This window comes from Trachemys scripta, chromosome 2 (genome assembly GCF_013100865.1).
Source record: "Trachemys scripta elegans isolate TJP31775 chromosome 2, CAS_Tse_1.0, whole genome shotgun sequence".
In the NCBI taxonomy this organism is placed as follows: Eukaryota; Metazoa; Chordata; order Testudines; family Emydidae; genus Trachemys; species Trachemys scripta.
The window spans coordinates 222755591-222777562 of record NC_048299.1 but is presented as its reverse complement, the minus strand read 5'-3'; the positions used below and the strand labels follow the sequence as shown (position 1 = coordinate 222777562).

Genomic DNA, 21972 nt, shown 5'->3' with positions numbered 1-21972 from the left:
CCCCACCAGCTACTGCAACAGGCTGCTCTTCCCTGCAAGCAGTGGACAAAGCAGGCGGCTGCCAAACAATGTTAGAACGGAGCATTGCACAACTTTAAATGAGCATGTTCCCTAATTGATCAGCAACGTACCAACGATACAACGTTAACCGGGATGACTTTAAGTGAGGAGTTACTGTACAAGGTTCACATCTTTGGTATTTGATGAGGATTTAGCCAAACCTGATGGAGGTGATGGTGTAATTTGTCTCCTTCTTTTTGCCCTGGTCTGATGAAGGCAACTTTCATGATCAGGATGATGAAGGCCCAAAGGTTTGATGGCAGATTCTGAAGATGCAGCAGATATAGGATGTGTCTCCAGCCATGATGGTGAAGCTGAACTCCTTTTGGTCCACCTGCTGAGCTGTACCCCCAGATAAGCAATGTCCAGAAAGGGGTGGCAACGTCATTCTATTAAAAATTAAGCAATCTAAACCCATCTTTGGTGCTTTCAATTATAAACATCACCTGCCTTTTCTAAACTTTTAGTTTATGTCAACCTGGGATGTTACTAGAAGCTTTGAAGTCTTTTTAAATTTATAAAAATAAGCAAATGGGAAGAAAAACTGGTACAAACAGATAGGCCTTTGCACAACATGCCCCAATTAATCTCTCCTATCCTCAAAGATGAGATAAGGTGCATCAAACACAGATAGGAGAACCTCGGAACCCCTCTTCATTGGAGAAAATGGAAGAGTGAATGAGCCAAACCTTTTAGGAATAAGTAAACTTGCATGTGTGTGCCCCATTAAGAAGTTAGGGTAAAGTTCACAATCAGTGGGGTCACACAGGAAGATTTCTGAGTGATCAAAGGTTATGATGATGTTTTATTTTCCCAATAAAAGTACTGAAAGGGTGCAGAAGAGTAAAAGTCTTGCATTCAGGAGACTTTTTAAGTAACTGTCTTTCGTTGAAAGAGCCAGTCAGAAGTTGTGTCCCATACAGTAATCCAGTATTGGATTATGAAGATTTGAAATAAATAAGGTAAAGTTCACTTTCCCTCTTTTAAGGGAAGATTTCTCGACTCTTGCTCCATGGAGCTTGAGGATGGAATCATACATGTCACAAAACCTAATTAATCTTCTACGTTTTGAACACCTTCTCTGCACAATCCTATTCTAAAGAAGCCAGCAAAAATAGTTAGAATTAATATAATATCCCTGACATAGTTAATTGGCAGCTTCTACCCTGAGATCTTTTTTAGAACATGGAACTTTTTTGAGAGCCTTCTAATGTCAGATTTTCTGCTCCTTTTGCTGGGTATCTTCCTAGGAACCTGTTTTGGAATGGGTCCCCTTCTTTACACCCCCCCCCCCCAAAAGGGCACATATACGTTGTTCATCAGAGTCTATACTTTCTTAGACTTTTTAGTATAAGATCTAGAGTTAGTTCTGTGGGTCTATCACTGAAATTAATTAAACTGGCTCTTCTGATAGGGAGTATGCCCACAATCTAGCTCCATTTAATTTCCTTTGAACCCTTGAGATCTCTTCCCCTGATTTACTCTGAAAGCCATTTTCCTGATGGCCTTCACTATGTCTGGAAGTATGGTTTTTCTCACCCCCTACTCCTTAGTTGGTGTTTCATAATGAGAAGTTTATGCAGTTATTAAGACCATGTCCTCCTTCCCTGTCAACCATGATGTGGACCTTAGTTCTGTTGCCATCTGCAAAAAACAACAGAAAGGCAAGAGAAAGGACCTGTGTTATCTTCAGGGCTCTATAGTTCTACTTTTATAGGACTAAAAAGTTCCAGGACACTCAAGAACTTTTCTCTGAATTTTTGCCAAGAAAAAGCCTTCCAGACCATTGTCCAGTGCATCGGGAAAGTATTGAAGAAGCTTGCCTGGCCAGAGGGCTTGCCTAACCTGTGTGTTTGTCTTTTGTTTGACTGAAGCAGCTGTATCCTGGTCTTTCTTATGCTTTCTGGTGATATTGATTCAAAATTACCATTTCAGCTGCAGTTGCTTCCAGGTATCTAGTTCTCAGAATGCTATATTGGTCTAGACTTTTGCCTTGTTCAGTGGACGGAGGTATGTCTGGGAAGATACACAGTTACAGGATTACAAGTTAGATCTTACGTTGTGAATTGTTGCACTGAAGGTTGATTCTAAGTTTAATTTCTTCAGTTTTATATCTGTCTTGGTCTCTTTGGCATAACTGAACGGGTGGAGGAGACAGAGTTTAGAGGATATCCCTATTGTAAGCATAGGGTCATCTAGAGAACTTTTTATTCAGTTACTATTTTAACCAACTTTGTTATTGTATTAAGTGTCTAGCACATTTTGGGTTGGTATACAATCAATTCCCATTGGAGAGTTGGCATTTAATTTACAGTGAAGAGGTACAATCCCTATGTTGTGAATCTGTTACCTTGTGCAACCCTTAGTTGTTTTATCCTCCTGTTACCTCTTATTGTATACTTAGCTTGTATGCTCTTTGAGGTAGAGGGCCATCCTTTTATGTTGATGGTATCTAACAGTGATCCTTGAATTGGGACCTCTCAGCACTACCTCTGTATAAACAGTTATACTGAGATGTAGGAAATCAACATTGGTAAATATTTATTTTTTTCTTTCTGGTCCAGGTCTGGTCCAGGTCAAGCTGCACAAAGCCATGTTAGTCATATTAGTACTTCATCTGTGTCTGAACAATTTTCAACATTGTTCACTTTTTAAAAAAAGAACATTTCTATCTTTCCATTTCTGTGCTGTAAACAAAAGTGAACATCAAAAGTGGGATGACAGGTGAAAGTCTTTTTATAGTCACATCAGTACAGCTAAAAATATTAAAGATATTGATAATTCTTTATCTTTTAATCTTTTAGCTTTAATGTTAAAAATGTAATAATTTGGAATTTTTTCACGTTACTTAAAGAACAATGTGACATTTACATATTGAACATATATAAAAATATATTTAAAAGTGCTTTGTGCGCCAGTATAAACAAAAAGGCCATTTTGGGTTTCCAGGAATTGCTAAATAACAAAGCATATTTTAATCTTTTACTATGTTTGGTTTTAAGATGGTAATGATGAATTTCCTAATATCTTTGATCAGACTGGATTGGTGATTGGGATATGTTGATAACAGAACTCTGTCTAGTCGACTGTAGTAAAATGATAAACTCTTATATTTAAATTCTGGTACTAGAACTGTAAAGTTATCTTTATTCCAAAACACTTTCTAAACAAGATTGAAATTTGCCTATGAAACAGTGTGCTCTTTTCAAATATGATATCCGTGTATTAATCAGAAAGTTTGTGGTATTCTCCTCAGTTTTATAATAGGAGTGGAGGGGAGTGTGTGTGTGTGTGTGTGTGTGAGAGAGAGAATTCATTCTTTCAAAAAATGAGTGGGGAGAGCACAGAGTAGTTAAGGGCAGTGTTTGCTATTCACTATAAACCCTACATTTAAGAGATTAATACTTCTACCAAAAAAAAAAATCTTTCCCCAGTCTCCTTGATAGGATTTCCTTTGAAGATCCCCACAGTAGAAGCTGCAAGGTATTCTTTATAGGTCTTGGAGTAACTTAAAGATAACTCTTGAGGGCTACATATTCTGATCCACAAGTATGAATGTTCCAACTGTTCCTCTTTCTGTTGGTGACAACAGTCTCTGTAAGATTCCAAGTTAAGCATTTAATTTTAGGATTTTATTTTATAGTTTGGGAGCAAAATGTACAAGCTATTGATAGAAAGGTAAGGGAGGTGTCATTTGATTGGTAAAAATCTACAGAATCATAATTTAAATGGTGTTACCCTCTGTGGCATGACAGCAAGGACTCGCTTCCCCCTTGCTGCCTCCAGCTCCAGGTCCTCCAGTTGGTGGAATTCTTGATACTACAGTTGAAATCGGTTGAGTTTGATGTCAGTCGAAAGCCCTTTCTCCTGTGAACACAATGGTATCAAACATGACAAAGCTAGAATCATTATGTAGATACATATTCAAGAAAATGTTTAAAAATCAATGGTTTTTTAATTCTGCTTTAACACAGGGATGCATTGCTTACATAAAAGACATTGATCTTTGGTAATCCTAAGGAATTGAGCCTTGACATGTGGAACTGAAAACATTTATTAATCAACGTCATCATCAGTATCATCTCCATCTAGGGCACCACTACTAAGACACATTGTCACACCGATCTTCATCCACACCGTACTCTCACATCTCCATACAAGGCAGGCTGCTTTTCAGATGTTTGCAGGGTGGTGAGCATCTGGTCTTTGCACATGAGCATTTAATTAGCTGAAGAGCACGTGGTATTTCACACATCACTGGTGTGATTAGTCCATCCTCCAAGATCTGTTCATATCTGATAGGGGAGGGTAGTTTTGGATTTGCTAAATCATCCGGAGCCAATCCATTGCTTGATAATTTGCCCTCTTGATAGCATGTATATATACACCCCTTGTTAGTGGCAGTTTTTCTCTATTTATCTGCTTCTTGGAAAACCTCTACCAATGTAACTCTGCAAGTGTCATAATGTTGGTCTTCAAATGGTAAACTCGGCATGTGAATGCCTCCAGGGCCTTTATGACCTCCATCAGTGATGGCATCAGACATTCTGAGCACCTTCAGAGTGAGAGAGCCTTTGGAGGCTGAATCAAATACTTTCCAGCAAGATAATTTGGTCTTTCCAGCCAACTTTCCAGTCGGGTCACACCCTGACAGAGCATGGAAACCTAGCAGTGTGGTGACAATGGTCCCAGTGACAGGAACACATCCCTGAGGGATAAACAGCGATTCTGTTCCCAGTAGTAAGCACAAAACCAAAATTTTGCAGATGTCTTTAGTAGTGTCTCACAGAGGGCATTAGAACATCTGTGTCTTGTGCAAAAATCTGGAGTTTAGTAGCATCTCTGTGCCATTGATGGCATGCAAGATAATTTTAGGGCTTGTCTATACTTACAGCTAAATCGGCACTGCTGTGATCGGTGCAGCAGTGTAGATTTAGCAGGTCTGGTGAAGACCTGCTAAGTCGATGGGAGAGCGTTCTCTCTTTGACATCTGTACTCCACCTCCCCGAGAGGCGGAAGGTAAGTCGGCGGAAGAGCATCTCCTGTCGACACAGCGTGGTGTTGACACTGCTGTAAGTCGACCTAAGTTATGGTGACTTCAGTTACGTAACTTAGTGTAACAGTTAGTGTAGCTTAGGTTGACATACAGCTTTAGTATAGACCAGCCCTTAGTGTCAGCCTTATCTTGGGAACTGCAAAGAAACTCAGCCGAACAGTGTGAAGCAGCAACTTCATTGTGCTACGTGATGACGGAATTCTTCAAGCAATTCTCCACATACTGGAGCATTTTTTCCGCAAGGTATGTGATTAACTTGTCCTTTGTGTGAGTATGAGACAGTAGCTTCTTCACTGGGACATCAGCGCTTTCTTCCGCTTTTTATAACACCTTGTCTTTTCCAGCTTTTAAGGTATGCACTATTATTCATTTTTGTGGATAAATTGCTAAAAACAATGTTCATATTTCAATTCAACTTCCATAAGTGCTCTAAGAGCCTTTCTGCTAAGCATTTGTTCCTCTTCAATCCCATTCAAAGCAAATATCTCTCTGTACTTAGCCTCTTCATCAGTCATCGCTGCCACTTTCCTATCCATTAGTGCCTCTGAAAGGCAATTTATGAACTCCAGCTGAGTTGCAGTAGTAAAATCGGTATTCGTTTCTGTTGCTTTTTCCTTTTGTTGCAACTCATCACATACATTCTTGGTGCATCTCTCGAAGAGATATGCGGTGTTGTATGCATAAGTGTCTTTTAGGTCAGTGCACCCACTTTACTTTCCATACAGTTCTCTCTAAGAGTGACTGCTTCATGCAGTTTTTCACTTGTCTCATGTGTTGAAACTGCGCTTTATGGATGCCTTCAGGCTTCCGGCTTACCACAGAAGAAGCAGGTGTTCTCTAAATGTGTGCCATGGGACTTACTGTAAGGCGAGTCTCTACCCCGGCTGGCTCTTGTCCCAGCATCTTCAGCTTTTTCCTGATGCTCATGTATTTCCTCTCCAACCTTGCCAAGTTCAGTTTATGGGTGCACTTCTTATAGCACAATCAGGCATTGTGTTTAACCAACTCCTCCATGGTGATATTCTGCAAAGATTCAACTGCTAGTTGGTACTCTTTGTCTCCCCATTGATGCCTAAAAATGGTCAAGACCAAAGTAAAAATAAGGATTTTGTAATAATTACAAGTCAAAAGTATTTTATGTATGTTTTATATAACTATGTGCACACCATTTGCAGATAAATTCCAGTGATTTCTGCTGACATCTTAACCAGTGCCTCATTACAACTCTTGGCATAATAAACAGAGCTGATAATCAGTCCCACTGAACTGCTTACTTTTTGCCAATGATGACAAATCAACTTGAAGCACTCCTTCCATTGATAGTAATCTGTAACCCTTAAAAAAATATTAATTGGGTATCATGTTCTGAGCATTAACTGATAACACAGTACAGTCAGTCAAGGGCCACAATTTAACTTTGTGAAGGCTACATGGTTGACATATCTGTGTTAAAGTATAATTTAAAAAGTTGATTTTTAAACATTTTCTCTAATACATATCTACATAATTGGTCTAGGTTTGTTGTGTTTAGTACCATTGCGTTCATGGGAGAAGAGACTTTTGAATTATACCCAACTCGAACCATTTCTGACAACATTGTATTATCAAAATTTCTACCAACTGGAGGACCTGAAGCTGTGAGCTTGGGCAGCAAATCTCTGCTGGCATGCCTCAGAAGGTGACACCACTGAAATTATAGTTTGGTAGATTTTTATGAATCAACTGACACCTCCCTTACCTATCATTAACTTGCCCACAGAATTACACATGCTCCCAGGTTAATACTTTATTTTGATATTACCACTAAGTAACTTTAGATACAGCATTAACTTCTTCCCTCCTACAGTCCATAAATGCATATCTTATTTGTTATGGTAGTTGGTGGCAATATAGGAGCCTGGATAAATAAATAGGTCCCAAAAGCACCTGGGTTTCATGGAGCAGCACAATGTCAGTAACAAACTAGAATGTAAAGTTATTTTAAAATATCTTGAAGATTTAAAGGTGTTCAATTCCTGTGTTCTTGGTTCCCTGAGCAAGAGGTAAACAGGACACAAAAATTAAGGTAATATTGGTTTCCTTGTCTGGTCAGTGTTTGACATCTGAGGGCTCTGAAACAATACATCCGACCGTAGGTCCCACTTCTTTCTTTAAAGACAACCAGATTCAATTTTGTAAAAAATGATTTACTAGTGTAAAACACTGTTTAACATGTTTTCTAATGCATCATAAGGGAGCTTAAAGAAATGCATCCCTAAAGATACTGATATTTAAAAATGCTGAAACTGAAGACATGGACATTGTGGATTGGATATATTAAATTGTGATTGTGCAGATGCTTTGATCTGAACATCTTGTCTAATGTATCCCTTCACGTTCAATACCTGAAATTTTAACAAGAAGAAAAGAATAATATTTTGATGTCCCTACAAAGACAAATTTGTTGACATATGTCCAGAATTCCAAAATGCTGACTTTCCTCTAGCTCTTTGCACTATCTAATATAGATACTTCTGTTTAACAAAATGGTGTATGTACATACATACTAAAATTTCATTGAGCAGAGCAGTAATTTTTTTATTTTTGAAAGAAGTCTTTCTTCTTTCCCTATTGATATTGCTCCCATTATTAAGATGTTTATGAAACAAAAAGTACATGAAGTATTGAATATCTCAAAGAAAACAATGAACAGGGAACAATCTTGAAATACACTCAATTTTGGATATAAGACTTCTTTAATAAAAGTTTCAGAGTAGCAGCCGTGTTAGTCTGTATCCGCAAAAAGAACAGGAGTACTTGTGGCGCCTTAGAGACTAACAAATTTATTAGAGCATAAGCTTTCGTGGGCTACAGCTACAGCCCACGAAAGCTTATGCTCTAATAAATTTGTTAGTCTCTAAGGTGCCACAAGTACTTCTGTTCTTTTTAATAAAAGTAACTGAGAGGGAGACCTAAGTAGGCAGGAAGAAACATGACATACTGGCAAATTCACCAGTACATGGAACAAAGGCTCACAACCTGGGAGTCATTTCTGACACTTTCCTCTCCCTTGCTCCACACATCCAGGCCATTTCCAAATCCTGTATCCTTTTTCTTTCCACATCTCCAAGACCCATTCTTTTCCTTCCATTCAGACATCCAAATCTCTCATTCACTGCCTCATACCTGCCTTGATTCCTCTGTGGTCTCCCTGGCATATGCAGTGCCCCCATTTAGTGCATACAAAATGATGCTTTTTAAACTCCTGTTCCTTGTCTACTTTTTTGATCATGTAACTCCCTTACTTGAATTCCTCCTTTTGGCTTCACGTCCAATATTGTATTAAGTTTAAGCTTCTTGTCATCACCTTCAAAACTAATATTCTGTCCCTCAATTCTTATCCACCTTTGTCAAGCATTGTATTGCCCCAATCACCTCCAGCATTGTTCCCAACCTCATCTACCACTTTGCCAGACTTTTCAGACAGTCATCTCCTGGCTTTCCTCAATGCAGCCCCTTGTGTATTGTACATACTCTTTGAGTTCATCCTGAAGGCCCCTAGTTGCCCTCATTTACGTCCTTCTTGGGGTATGTCACTAAGCCTGGACTTTGACTCAGGTTTGAGTCCAGGTCCCCATTCTAGCCACAAACAAATCAATTCATCTTGGGTCAGCAAACGCTCAAGATCCTGAGTCTTGCTGTGACTTGCATCCAAATCCTGTCATTTTGCAGTGTGGATGGAGGTCAAGCCGCAGATCTGTGTCAGTGTTTGTGTAGGGCAGCATGAATATGTTAGCACAGGTGTGAGACTTAGGTCCAGCAATTGTAAACATGGGCATACAGTGCACTGTGGTTTCTTAAGCCCAGGCTTGCAAACAGAATCCATGGGCTAGGGTCCCACAGACCTGGGTTTACAATGCAGTGTAGACATACCCCCAAAGACCCATTTCTGCTGTGCTACCTTTAAATGAATCAAGTTACATGAATATAAAGGGTAGTACCTCATTCCCATTACAGATAGCCACAATGGCTTGTGGGATGACAAGTGTCTTTGTTAACTGTTATGTTCTTCTTCGAGTGCTTGCTCATATCCATTCCATTAGTTCCATTAGGTGTGTGCGCGCCGCGTGCACGATCGTCGGAAGATTTTCTACCCTAGCAACACCGGCGGGTCGGCTGTGGAGCCCCCTAGAGTGGCGCCCTCATGGCGCTGAATATATACCCCAGCCGACCCGGCGCCCCCTCAGTTCCTTCTTACCGCCCCTGACGGTCGTTGGAACTGTGGAGCGCGGCATAGCTGATCTCCACTCTCCCTAGCTTCATTTGTTATAGCAGTTAGATAGTTTTAGTGTTTATAGTTAAATAGTTAATAGTTGTAAAGTTGTTATATTAGTTCAGGGGATTAAGGGGGTCTCTCCCCCTTTTTCTCCCCCGGCACCGGGACCGGGCTCATGCCCAACGCTCCCGGCTTCAAGCAGTGCGCCTCCTGCGCAAAGCCTATGCCCACGAGTGACCCGCACGACTCCTGTCTGAAGTGCCTGGGAGAGTCCCATCAAACAGATAAGTGTAAGATCTGTAAGGCCTTCAGACCTAGGACCAAGAAGGAGCGGGACTTTCGGCTCCGGCAACTCTTAATGGAGGCGGCACTGAGTCCATCCACTACTCAGGCCCCGGCACCTAGCGCCTCGGTGCGCAGTGCCCCGGCGGCGCCGGCAGCGACGACCACGCGAGCGGCGTCGGACAAGCCTCCCCGGCACCGGACCTCGTCGGCACCGCAGGTACAGCAAGTGCCTCGGCGCCGTTCGTTATCCCCAGGGCATAAAAAAGCCCATAAAACGGGGACCACCGTGCCGAAGACGCCGGCTCCCCCAGTGCCGGGGGTAGAGCCGCGTCCGCCGGTGGAGCACCGGAAACAGGTGCCTCCAGCACCGTCGACTCCGGCGCCGAAGCCGTTGAGTCCGGTGCGGACAACGTCTCCACCGAGACCGGCGGTGATTCAGTGCCTCCCGTCGACTCCTGAGGCCTTCGAGGCGGCGAGAGACTTGATAGCTCTCACGGAGCCGGCACCGCCCCAACCACCGGCACCGACGGCACCGACGGCACCGTTGACCCGCCCGATCCAGTCGAGGGGGAAACCTGCCTTGTTGCGCCCTCCATCGCAAGGGCTGGAACCTCGGCACCGATCCAGGTCCCAAAGCAGGTCCCCACGCCGCTCGCAGTCCCGGCGCCGAATATCAACTCGGCACCGGTCGTACTCGCGGCCAAGATCATCTTCGCGGCACCGCTCGACGTCTCGGCACCGGTATGATCGTCGGCACCGATCAACGTCGAGACGCAGTTCTCGGCACCGCTACGGTCGACGCTCGACGTCGAGAGGCCGCTCCCGGCACCGGGTATACTCCAGGTCCTCGTCGAGGTCCAGATCCGACTCCCGGCACCGACGAGGTCATCGGCACCGGTCACGGTCCCGGCACCGGTCGCCGGCACCGCGTGGAGATAGAAGATCTCCGGACCGGCACCGTGCGGCACCGCAGCACACGGGATTGGTCCCGACTCTCTCGGCACCGCCATGGCCATCGAGATCGGTGTCTCGCTCCTCAGAGGACCTGTCGAGATCGGCATACCCTCCTCAGGGGCAAGCCGAGGAACAGGACTTGGGCCATTGGCAGGGGATGCCGGAGGACCATTCCCATGGCCCATCTCACTGGTCGTTTTGGACCCCGTGGGCGTACCACCAGGAGCAAGGGGCTCCAATTCCCTCGACCTCTCGCTCGGGTCACTCCGTGAGAAGGGCCCCGGAGTCCACCATCTCTCGGCCTCCGCCAGGGGACACGGAGGCTTCCGTGTCCGTCGCACCTGACGCCCTGGACCCAGACGCGGGTGATGCTCCAGCCCGGGAACAGGGAGACCAGGACCGGCCCTTGGATCCGGTTCCACCGGAGGCATCTTCCTCTTCTTCGCCAGACGAGGCAGTGGCGGGCACATCCTGCACAGGCCCTCCTCCGATAGATCTTCGGGCTCACCAGGATCTTCTGCGCAGGATGGCCCGTAATATGGACCTGCAAGCGGAGGAGGTAGTGGAGGTACACGACCCGATCGTGAACATCCTTGGAGCGGATGCCCCATCGAGGGTAGCGTTACCCCTGATCCGCACGATACAATCAAATGCGGATACGATATGGCAAACCCCTGCCTCTATTCCACCCACAGCGAGAGGGGTGGAAAGAAAGTACTTTGTCCCGTCAAAGGACTACGGGTACTTGTACACCCACCCACAACCGTGTTCCCTGGTGGTGGCATCAGTGAACGCACGGGAGCGCCACGGACAGCAGGCGGCAGCGCCTAAATCAAAAGAGGCCAAGCGCCTTGATTTGTTTGGCCGTAAGATTTACTCAGCCGGTGGGCTGCAACTCAGAGCGGCAAATCAACAGGCGCTCCTGAGCCGTTACAATTTTAACTCCTGGAACTCTATGGGGAAGTTCAAGGAGTTGATTCCCCAAGAGTCCAGGGAAGAGTTTGGGGCCATGGTAGAGGAGGGTAAGAAGGTGGCTCGGACCTCCCTACAGGCCTCCTTGGACATAGCGGACTCGGCTGCGAGGACCATGGCCTCGGGTATCGCTATGCGGAGGATCTCCTGGCTTCAGGTTTCGGGTTTGCCTCCGGAGCTGCAGCAAACCCTACAGGATCTCCCCTTCGAAGGGCATGGATTGTTCTCGGACAAGACGGACTCTCGCCTACAGAGCCTCAAGGACTCGAGAACAATCATGCGCTCCCTCGGGATGCATGTTGTGGGCCCTCAGCGCAGGCCATTTAGGCCGCAGCCTCAGCGCTTCTACCCCCCCCCGCCTCGACAGAGACAAGACTCGGCCCGGAGGCGAGGACGAGGTGGTAGGAGAAGGTGGACCGGCCCTCAACCTGGTCAGAACCAAGGGCCACCAAGACCACCTTCAGGTCATAGACAGAACTTTTGAAGGTGCGGTCGAGGACGGCGCCCCAGTCATTCCCCAGGATCCAGCCCCCTCCTTTCGGGATCGTCTCTCCCACTTCCACCGTGCTTGGTCCCTTATAACTTCGGACCGTTGGGTCCTCCGCACGGTGGGGAGGGGATACGCTATCCAGTTTTCTTCTACCCCGTCCCTCTTCAGGGACCCTTCTCACGAGCAACTTCTTATACAGGAGGTTTCTACGCTCCTGGCCATGGGGGCCATAGAGGAGGTTCCGATAGAGTTAAGGGGCAGGGGATTTTATTCCCGTTACTTCCTGATCCCCAAGTCCAAAGGAGGTCTGCGACCCATCTTGGACTTGCGCGGACTCAACAAATTCGTAGTAAAGTTGAAGTTCCGCATGGTCTCTTTGGGGGCCATTATCCCTTCCCTCGATCCTGGAGACTGGTTCGCCGCCCTCGACATGAAAGACGCATACTTTCACGTTGCAATCTACCCGCCTCACAGACGCTTCCTGCGATTCGTGGTAAACACGGTGCACTACCAATTTGCAGTCCTTCCCTTCGGCCTATCCTCGGCCCCAAGGGTGTTCACGAAATGTATGGCGGTCGTGGCAGCGTACCTTCGTCGGCAAGGGATACAGGTGTTCCCGTACCTAGACGACTGGCTGGTGCGCGGTCGCACCAAGGAGCAAGTTCAAGCTCACGTCCACAGAATAGTGCACACATTCAACGAGTTGGGCATCCTACTCAACAAGGACAAATCCACTCTAGAACCTACCCAGAGAATAGAATTCATCGGCGCAGTTCTAGACTCCAGACGTGCACAAGCCATCCTGCCAGACAACCGCTTTGGCACCATCACGAACCTCATTCAAGGGCTCAAGGCCTTCCCAACTACCACGGTGAGGTCGTGCCTTACCCTGCTGGGTCACATGGCTTCCTGCACGTACGTAACCAGGCATGCCAGACTTCGGCTTCGCCCACTTCAAACCTGGGTGTCATCAATATACCGTCCACATCGGGACAGCCTGAACATGGTAGTCACGGTCCCGAACTCGGTCCTGGCCTCCCTCACCTGGTGGCTAGATCACAATGTGGTCTGCGAGGGGATGCCATTTCACGCCCCACAACCCTCTCTGCACCTGGTCACAGACGCGTCATCTCTGGGTTGGGGCGCCCATCTCAACGAACACCATACCCAGGGCCTGTGGACTACACCCCAGCTAGCCCTGCATATCAATGTTCGGGAACTGATGGCGGTACGCCTGGCGTGCCAGGCATTCCTCAATCTCCTACGTGGCCGCTGTGTGCTGGTTCTCATCGACAACACCACGGCCATGTTTTACATCAACAAGCAAGGAGGAGCACGTTCGTCAATTCTATGCCAAGAGGCCATTCGCCTGTGGGACTTCTGCATCGCCCACTCGATCCATCTCACGGCATCGTTCCTCCCTGGAGTCCAGAACACTCTAGCGGACCGACTCAGCAGGTCCTTCCAAACGCACGAGTGGTCTATCCGTCCGGACATCATACATTCCGTCTTCCAGAAGTGGGGGTTTCCCCAGATAGACCTGTTTGCATCCCGAGACAACAGGAAGTGCCACATGTTCTGCTCCCTACAAGGTCGAGCTCCGGGCTCCCTCTCGGATGCGTTTCTCCTTCCCTGGAAAGATCACCTGTTTTATGCCTTCCCTCCGTTTCCTCTGGTCCACAAGGTACTGCTCAAATTGCGCAGAGACCAGGCACAGGTAATTCTGATCGCTCCAGCGTGGCCGAGACAACATTGGTACACCACACTGTTGGAGCTCTCGGTTCAGACACCGATCACACTTCCATTATGTCCGGATCTCATATCTCAGGACCACGGTCGGCTGCGTCACCCCGACCTGCAATCACTCCACCTCACAGCGTGGCTGCTCCATGGTTCACCCAGGCAGAGCGGCAATGCTCGCACTCTGTCCAACAGATTCTGCTGAGCAGTAGAAAACCCTCAACACGGACCACGTACCTGGCCAAGTGGAAACGGTTCTCCTGTTGGTGCGAACAACGAGCCACGCCCCCGTTGCAGGCACCCATTCCTCTCATATTGGAATATCTCCTCTCCCTAAAACAGCAAGGGTTGGCGATATCTTCAATCAGAGTTCACCTGGCTGCTATATCAGCCTTTCACCCGGGGGAACTCGCGTCCTCGGTATTCTCTAACCCGATGGTCGTTAGATTCCTCAAGGGCTTAGACCGGACGTACCCACAACAGCGTCAGCCCGTCCCGACGTGGGACCTCAACCTGGTTCTCTCCAAGCTCACAGGTCCTCCATTCGAACCACTAGCCACCTGTTCACTCTTGTACCTATCCTGGAAGACAGCCTTCCTCGTAGCCATCACCTCAGCAAGGCGAGTTTCTGAACTCAGGGCGCTTACATCCGAGCCCCCTTATACAGTTTTCCATAAGGATAAAGTGCAGCTTCGCCCACATCCTGCCTTTCTCCCCAAGGTGGTTTCTCCATTTCATATCAACCAGGACATATTTCTCCCGGTCTTTTATCCCAAACCACATGCCACTCGCCAGGATCAACGTTTGCATTCCCTGGACGTACGCAGGGCCCTGGCCTTCTATATTGACCGCACAAAGCACTTTAGAAAGACGACGCAACTCTTTGTTGCAGTAGCCGACCGAATGAAAGGCTCACCGGTCTCCTCACAACGCCTATCCTCCTGGATTACGTCTTGCATCCGGACTTGCTATGACCTGGCAGGTGTCTCAGCACCGCACCTCACCGCTCACTCCACGAGGGCCCAAGCCTCCTCGACTGCTTTCCTGGCACATGTTCCGATACAGGACATTTGTAGAGCGGCGGTTTGGTCATCAGTCCACACGTTTACAGCTCACTATGCACTAGTGCAACAGTCCAGGGACGATGCTGCATTCGGGTCAGCGGTTTTGCACACAGCAATGTCTCACTCCGACCCCACCACCTAAGTTGGGCTTGGGAGTCACCTAATGGAATGGATATGAGCAAGCACTCGAAGAAGAAAAGACGGTTACTCACCGTTGTAACTGTTGTTCTTCGAGATGTGTTGCTCATATCCATTCCAAACCCGCCCCCCGTCCCCACTGTCGGAGTAGCCGGCAAGAAGGAACTGAGGGGGCGCCGGGTCGGCTGGGGTATATATTCAGCGCCATGAGGGCGCCACTCTAGGGGGCTCCACAGCCGACCCGCCGGTGTTGCTAGGGTAGAAAATCTTCCGACGATCGTGCACGCGGCGCGCACACACCTAATGGAACTAATGGAATGGATATGAGCAACACATCTCGAAGAACAACAGTTACAACGGTGAGTAACCGTCTTTTCTGTAGCCACAACTATGTATATTGATTAGGAATAATGTTTGAATTGTTATAAGAGATCTGAATTCTCAGCTTTTTGATGCATAGTATATGTTCTTTTACCAAGGACTATCCTGAAATTCCTGGATTTCGTATTTGAATTTGAGTACTTTTACGATGGTTATTCTGTGTATATCACATTCAAGTAAATATTGGAGAATTGGTGTTATGATGGGAGGAGGACCAAGAAGGAGGGGAAAAATTCCCTTATCTGGAAGCTAACTTCCAATAATGGTAGAGAAGGCTTATTCCTCATGCACTGGCATTGCTTCAGGAGATGGGTTACAGGTCTGAGGCACAAAATGTGGTGACAGGAAATTTGATTATTAGAAATATTAATAGGTTGAAATGTGGTGACAGAGCCAACTGATGACTTGCCTACTGGATATGTTGGGATATCTAGGCAAACTTCTAGTGAATCCTGGGCAGAAAGTTGTGTAGTTGCGCTATGTAGTGACTTAGGGAGATGTAGAAGGGAGGACCTGGAATCTAAATTTAGATTACTAGAAAAAAAAGTTTAGGTTCAAGGTTCTGAGGTAGCTATCTGAAATGTTTCCAGTTCCATGTGCAGAAGCAGCTTTGAGGAATTTAAGTGTCTTGGTCGTAGTCTGGACTACAAAATTTTACCACATCTGAAGAAGTTTGCCAACTTTGGAAGTTTAATCACAGTTACTTGATGCAATGATGAATGGCCTTAAACCTTCAGTATAGACTGTTGTTATGATTGTTAGCAGCTGTTCAAATGTAATATTTTTTAGTGCATCGCAGGCCTAAGTGCATTGATAAGATGATGTAAAGAGAAAAGACATTGGGAAACTTATTGGAGAAGAGAGATCTGATTCAAAAGCAATGGGCTCCCCCCTATTCAAGGTGGAACCAGACGTCTGAAACATAAAATTAACGAGGTTTAAAATTTAGGTGGTAAGGAAGAAACTTTCCCGTGCACAATTATGGAATAATCTATCTATCTGAGGATTTCTTGTGCTTTCCTCTGGAACATCTAGTACAGTAGTGTACTTGATAGATGACTGGTCTAAATCAGTATATATTCTTATTTTATATTCTTAAACAGCATAATTTTAAAAAAGTAAAAGTAAAACAAGAAAAAGCTATATTTAAAAAAAACAACATGAATCATCTTTAAGGCCTTCATAATCAAAAGAAACAACACAGCTCCGTTGTTTTTTAAATCTCTGTTCTAGAATGTAAGGTGAAAAGAATGTTAGGTTCTGAATATCCGTTGATCTGCTCACTCTCCTCTGCATTATGACAACTTTAAGAGGTGAAAAGATTTGATTCTCAGACAAATGTGTCTAAAGAGACAAATTACTTTTTAAAAAAGGGAAGCCAAGACTAGAGGGTTGAAAGACATGTTTCCCTGAGATCATATTTTTGTTTGGGAAATATGTAGCTTTTCTGTAATTTAAAAAAAATTCTTTATACTGTTTTGATTCTTAAAAAAATATTTACAAGGATCTTATATTGCATTTCAAAGCCACTATAACATATTTGATAAATCAAACTAAACAAGAGTGTATATGATCTTGTAACTTTCTTGGGCTTTAGTAGATTACTAAAATTGACTTTTTAAAGGGCCGTCTACCTTCATTTACAAAATATTGTTAGAATGTTTGATTTTTAGGAACAAATATTCAACTGCATTGTATCAGTGGTTTCTGAAATTAATCTGTCCACCCTTTGGCAAAGACAAAGGTATAAATTGTACATTTTGGTTTTTGCTGCTTTCAAGCTTATGTATTTTGGGAATAGGAGTAGTAACCCTCAGCTTCTTAAACTTGTTTGTAATGATTTTATTGATCACGTCTCTGAGAAAATTGACAGTTTGAGTATAAGAATAGTCAATTTTTTCTTAATATATGAAGCTGCCTGTAGAGGTATTGTACAAAAGAAACCCAAGGCAGAATTTGACCTTTACGGTTTAAGGATGAAAATATATAAATCATTTTAGAGAACTTAAGCCGGGGTTCTCAAACTGGGGGTTGGGACCCCTCAGGGGATCGCGAGGTTATTACATGGGGGGCATGAGCTGTCAGCCTCCACCCCAAACCCCGCTTTGCCTACAGCATTTATAATGGTGTTAAATATGTAAAAAAGTTTTTAATTTATAAGGGGGGGGGGTCGTCACACTCAGAGGCTTGCTATGTGAAAGGGGTCACCAGTACAAGTTTGAGAACCACTGACTTAAGCCATACTTTGATCTTGAAGTTCCTGAAATAAACCACCTGATATCGCCTGTTGGTATATTACACAGTGTAACTGGGGTTGAGGATAAGCAAAAATCAGTTGTTTTACTAAAAGTTATCTTCTAATAAAGGTGGAGTAGAATACTTGGGCGGTATTTTGGATTGTTCTCTGAAAACAGGCTAAGAATGGTGTTCTGATAAGGTACTATGTTCATATTTTCACAGAGAACATCACAGAATAAGTAGAAATTTGGGTGCTTGTTTGGAAAAATTAGTTGTTCTGGGTAACATTTCTCAAAAGCACCTAAGTCACAGATGCTTTTGAAAAATTAACACAATTCCTAATTATAGGGTAAGAAAGTCTCACGGTTTTGGTTCTTGTATATGTTATTTTTGGACAATCATGGCTTCTTCATATAATGTCAGTGAAATCATATCCCACTACATTGCTGTTGATATACTTCAGTTCCTAGTGTGCAAGTATCTTATAAATGGTTGGTGGCAGTCATTACATATTTACACTTGTTATTTTTGGAAAACACTGTCATTTGCAACACTGTTTTGTGATAGTCCGTTTTCAATAGGTCTGCTGTCTAACCTGACAGTGCTGGTGCAACATGCGGTTATTCTTCAGTGTTCCTTAGAATACTTTGTATTTTTAGTTAAAAGACATATGACCAGCGTACAGTTTATAGATCTATTTCTCTTTGCAATAAGCTTAAATAGGAAACATTTGTTCTGAAACATAGCTCAGGGACTACTTAGTGATGAGGATGTAGCTATTCTAGATGCAACTGTTACCTCATCTAATACTGAACACTGGTAAAATAAAGAAGTTGTAATATTTATTTTTTGCACAGATTTTTCTCTTATTTTAAGAAAGACTTTATTTTCTTGTATTTTCTAGCAAACTCTGAAATTGAAGTGTCTGTGTCTGCAAGGAATATCCGAAGATTACTTAGTTTCCAGCGGTACTTGAGATCGTCTCGTTTCTTCCGTGGTATTACTATTCCAAGTTCCTCAAACATTTTAGATGATGATTATAATGGACAAGCAAAGGTGTGTTTTTAAAAATTGTTCCTAATTTTTTATCAGAAAAAGTTGAATGCGTTTTAGCAATACAAATATCTTCCATATTGTAACAGTATAGAAACAGATATATGCAAGTAAATGTGAGCTTATACTGAGTATGTATTGTGTGCAAAAAAAAAAAAAACCAACAAAAACCCAAAATAATTTTGCTTCAGGATTATGCAGTTTATCCTGTAAAACCAAAACCAAACCAACCAAACGAAAGAAAAAAAAAAAAAAAAAAAAAAGGAACAGTATGGTAGATGAATCATAGGCAGTGAGGAAGAACAACTTCTGTGCTGGGAGATGCTAGTTATTTGAATATCCAAATCTTATGAGGCATTTAATTTTTTGAGACCGACATCTATTGATTCTCTGTTTATAAAAGCAGCAGATCATACCAAATGTGATTTAAAAAACACTGGAGGTGGCTAAACTTTAATAGTGTCTTTTGTCAGGTACAGTGTTCCAGACAAATGCATTTATGAAACAAACTAGATGCACGTCTGCATACAGTGCATATTTATTATATACACAGCCTCTTAATCTAATGAGGTGAATGGAAACCCTTTTTATGTATGCTTTTATCCTTAATGCAGTGTATTCGTATTGAACTTTTTTCTGAAGTTAAGAACAAAAATGTTACTTGTGGTAAAATGACTATTTTAACAAAATATCTTAGATTTCTGTTTTCTCTATGCTACTTTAATGGGGGCTTTTTGCCTCTGAGAGTAATCATTTGGAGAGCTTTGTGTGGCTAATAATTTCTGCAGTGCAACTTTGTTGTCCCAAATCTGGATATATTGGAACCAATTCAGTCAGATTGCTCCTTTTGTCAAGCCCTTTTAAACATCAATAGTATTTATTTAATGTAATCATCTTAAAAAAAATAGAGCAGTAATTCTGATTCAGTGTGAAACTGGACTGCTCATTGGCTACCAAATAAAAGCTTATTATTCACATGTTGTAAATGAAATAAGCATAAGTTCTCTGTCTTAGAATTCATTTTAGAATTCACTCCAGTTTTGTTTAGGGAGGGGCATGAAAACTCTGGGTTATAAATTTTGGCTCAGATATGTACTGAAGTATCAATTTTGTGACCACTCTTCTTTTAAAATATTTTTCTCTTCCTTGTTTGACCAAAAGGGGAAAGAGCAAAGCTGACTGCCCCGTTCTGTCAAAAAGATATCTAATATTTCAGTTACAGTGATTTTATTTATAACATTTACAAGTGTTAAACAGTTTGTTTTTCTAGCTAATATAGTTACAATCAGACAGAAATGTGGTTTACAAGTTGTAAACCTTTAATCTGTTTTCAATAATAGATGTTAAAATCCACAGCTGGCTCAGAAGGCAATAGCTTTTTTTGTGGGCTATAATTTGATGCTAATCACATACAGAATGACAATGTTACAGTAGAAATGTTTTTATTTGCTTTCAGTGTATGCTGGAGAAAGTTGGAAAATGGAATTTTGATATCTTTCTTCTTGATAGGCTAACAAATGGTAAGTTCACTTTTATTGCGGATATTCTTCTAAGCATGCTGTACTGTTCTTAGGTAGATTTCATTCTACCATAAACTATCCATAACATTTCATTTCATTTTCTGTGTGGAGGAATCTTACTGCTTGATTATACTTTAAAAAGTACAAATTTATTATCCTAGTATTGTGACTAAGGGCTTGGCTACACTTGCAAGTTAGAGCGTATTAAATCAGCCCCGGACGCCCTAACTCCTGAGGTGTCCACACTGGCAAAGCACTTAGAACACCTGGACTCTGCAGCTGGAGTGCTTCTGGTAATCCACCTCCACGAGAAACTTGCTGCGCCTTGGCTGAAATGCCCGGGTGTCAGTGTGGACGACGTGTTGCATTACTGCGCTGTGATTGGCCTCTGGAAATGTCCCAAAATCCCCTGAAGTCAAGTGGCCACTCTGGTCATTGTTTTGAACTCGACTGCAGGCATGCGGATATCCCCTTTCAAAGCTCCATTTCTGACAGCCGGCATGCTTATCTGCTACAGGACACAAAGCAAACCATTACTGTGGAATGCTGCTGCTGCCGAGGCAGGCATTTGTGCGTGCGTGTGTGTGAGAGAGGCAGGGAGGGGGGGAGGGGAAGAAAGGTCTGCTGCTGTCTGAACTTACAAGACTGCATGCTGACACACTCTCTGCCCCCCAAAACACAGTCTCTCCCCCCCCACATACACACAACACACTCCCTGTCATGCTCCCCCCACCCATTTGAAAAGCAGGCTGCAGACACTTGCACACTGGGATAGCTATCACAATGCACTGCTCTCTGTGGCGTTGCAAGAGCTGCTAATGTGGCCACGCCACCGCGCTTGCAGCTGACAGTGTAAATACACGGCAGCATTTTCCCTGCTGCTGTCTCAGAAGGTTGGTTTAACTTCCAGCGCTCTACATCTGCAAGTGTAGCCAAGCCCTTATGAAAGGTTTTTGGACTGTTGGCACTTTTAGTTTGAAAGCCTAGACTCTATGACCTGAAATCTAGTCTTAGTTACATTGCAGTAGTATTACTACTTACATCACCATATCCTTGAGTTGGTGTAATAGACCCCCTCAAGTAGTTGCTTGATAGCCTAATTATTCTTTTTCTTTATCAAAGATCTTTAAAAATGTTTGAAACTCAACCCCTAAAATCTGTGCTGCTTAGTTTTAGAAAGCCATTAGTGTATATGGATTCTGTCCAATAGGTGAATTATGCCAAACATGTCTCTTCCCCTGAGGAATTTAGTGTAAAGGCAGAATAGTTACAGTATAATAGAATACAGTACAAAAAGCAGAATTATGCATTATAGCCAGGAAACTTTATAGAAGAGATGGAGCTTTAGAAGGTTTTGAAGGAGAGTAGGATTTAGGCATCCATAAGGTGGGAGGCTGCTCTAGGTATAGGGGCACAATAGAAGAAAGCAATAAATCAACAGTGGGCAAAGGAAATTATTGGAATACATGAGTATAAAGACTTCAAAGAGCAGAGAGGGTTGTTGGGGGACTGTAGAAAGAGTTGCTGGCAGAGAAAAGGTATAATGAAGTTATGGGTAGAGCTTAGTAATTGGAGAGTAGACATGGAGCTTGATGCAAAAGTAGTAAAGCCAATGTAAGGAATCAGGTGGAGGTAGGGTAGGGTTGTCAGTAGATTGGAGGAAAGAAAGATGGGCATGTGAGAAACCAGCAAGTAGGAGATTATGGTAGTCAATGCAAGTAATTGTTATAGCATGACTTAACATCTTGTCATACAAAAGGAGAGAA

At 43.8% G+C, this 21972-nt stretch overlaps 1 protein-coding gene across 5 annotated transcripts in view; it reads left to right on the top strand.

Annotated features, from left to right (window-relative positions):
• Positions 1 to 21972, top strand: part of PDE7A (phosphodiesterase 7A) — a 130905-nt gene that overhangs the window by 86171 nt on the left and 22762 nt on the right. For all 5 annotated transcript variants that reach the window (XM_034763004.1, XM_034763006.1, XM_034763005.1 and 2 more), the window contains 2 exons: positions 18538 to 18689; positions 20143 to 20206. In XM_034763004.1, coding sequence (XP_034618895.1) covers positions 18538 to 18689; positions 20143 to 20206 — 216 coding nt within the window. The remainder of the gene's footprint in view (positions 1 to 18537; positions 18690 to 20142; positions 20207 to 21972) is intronic.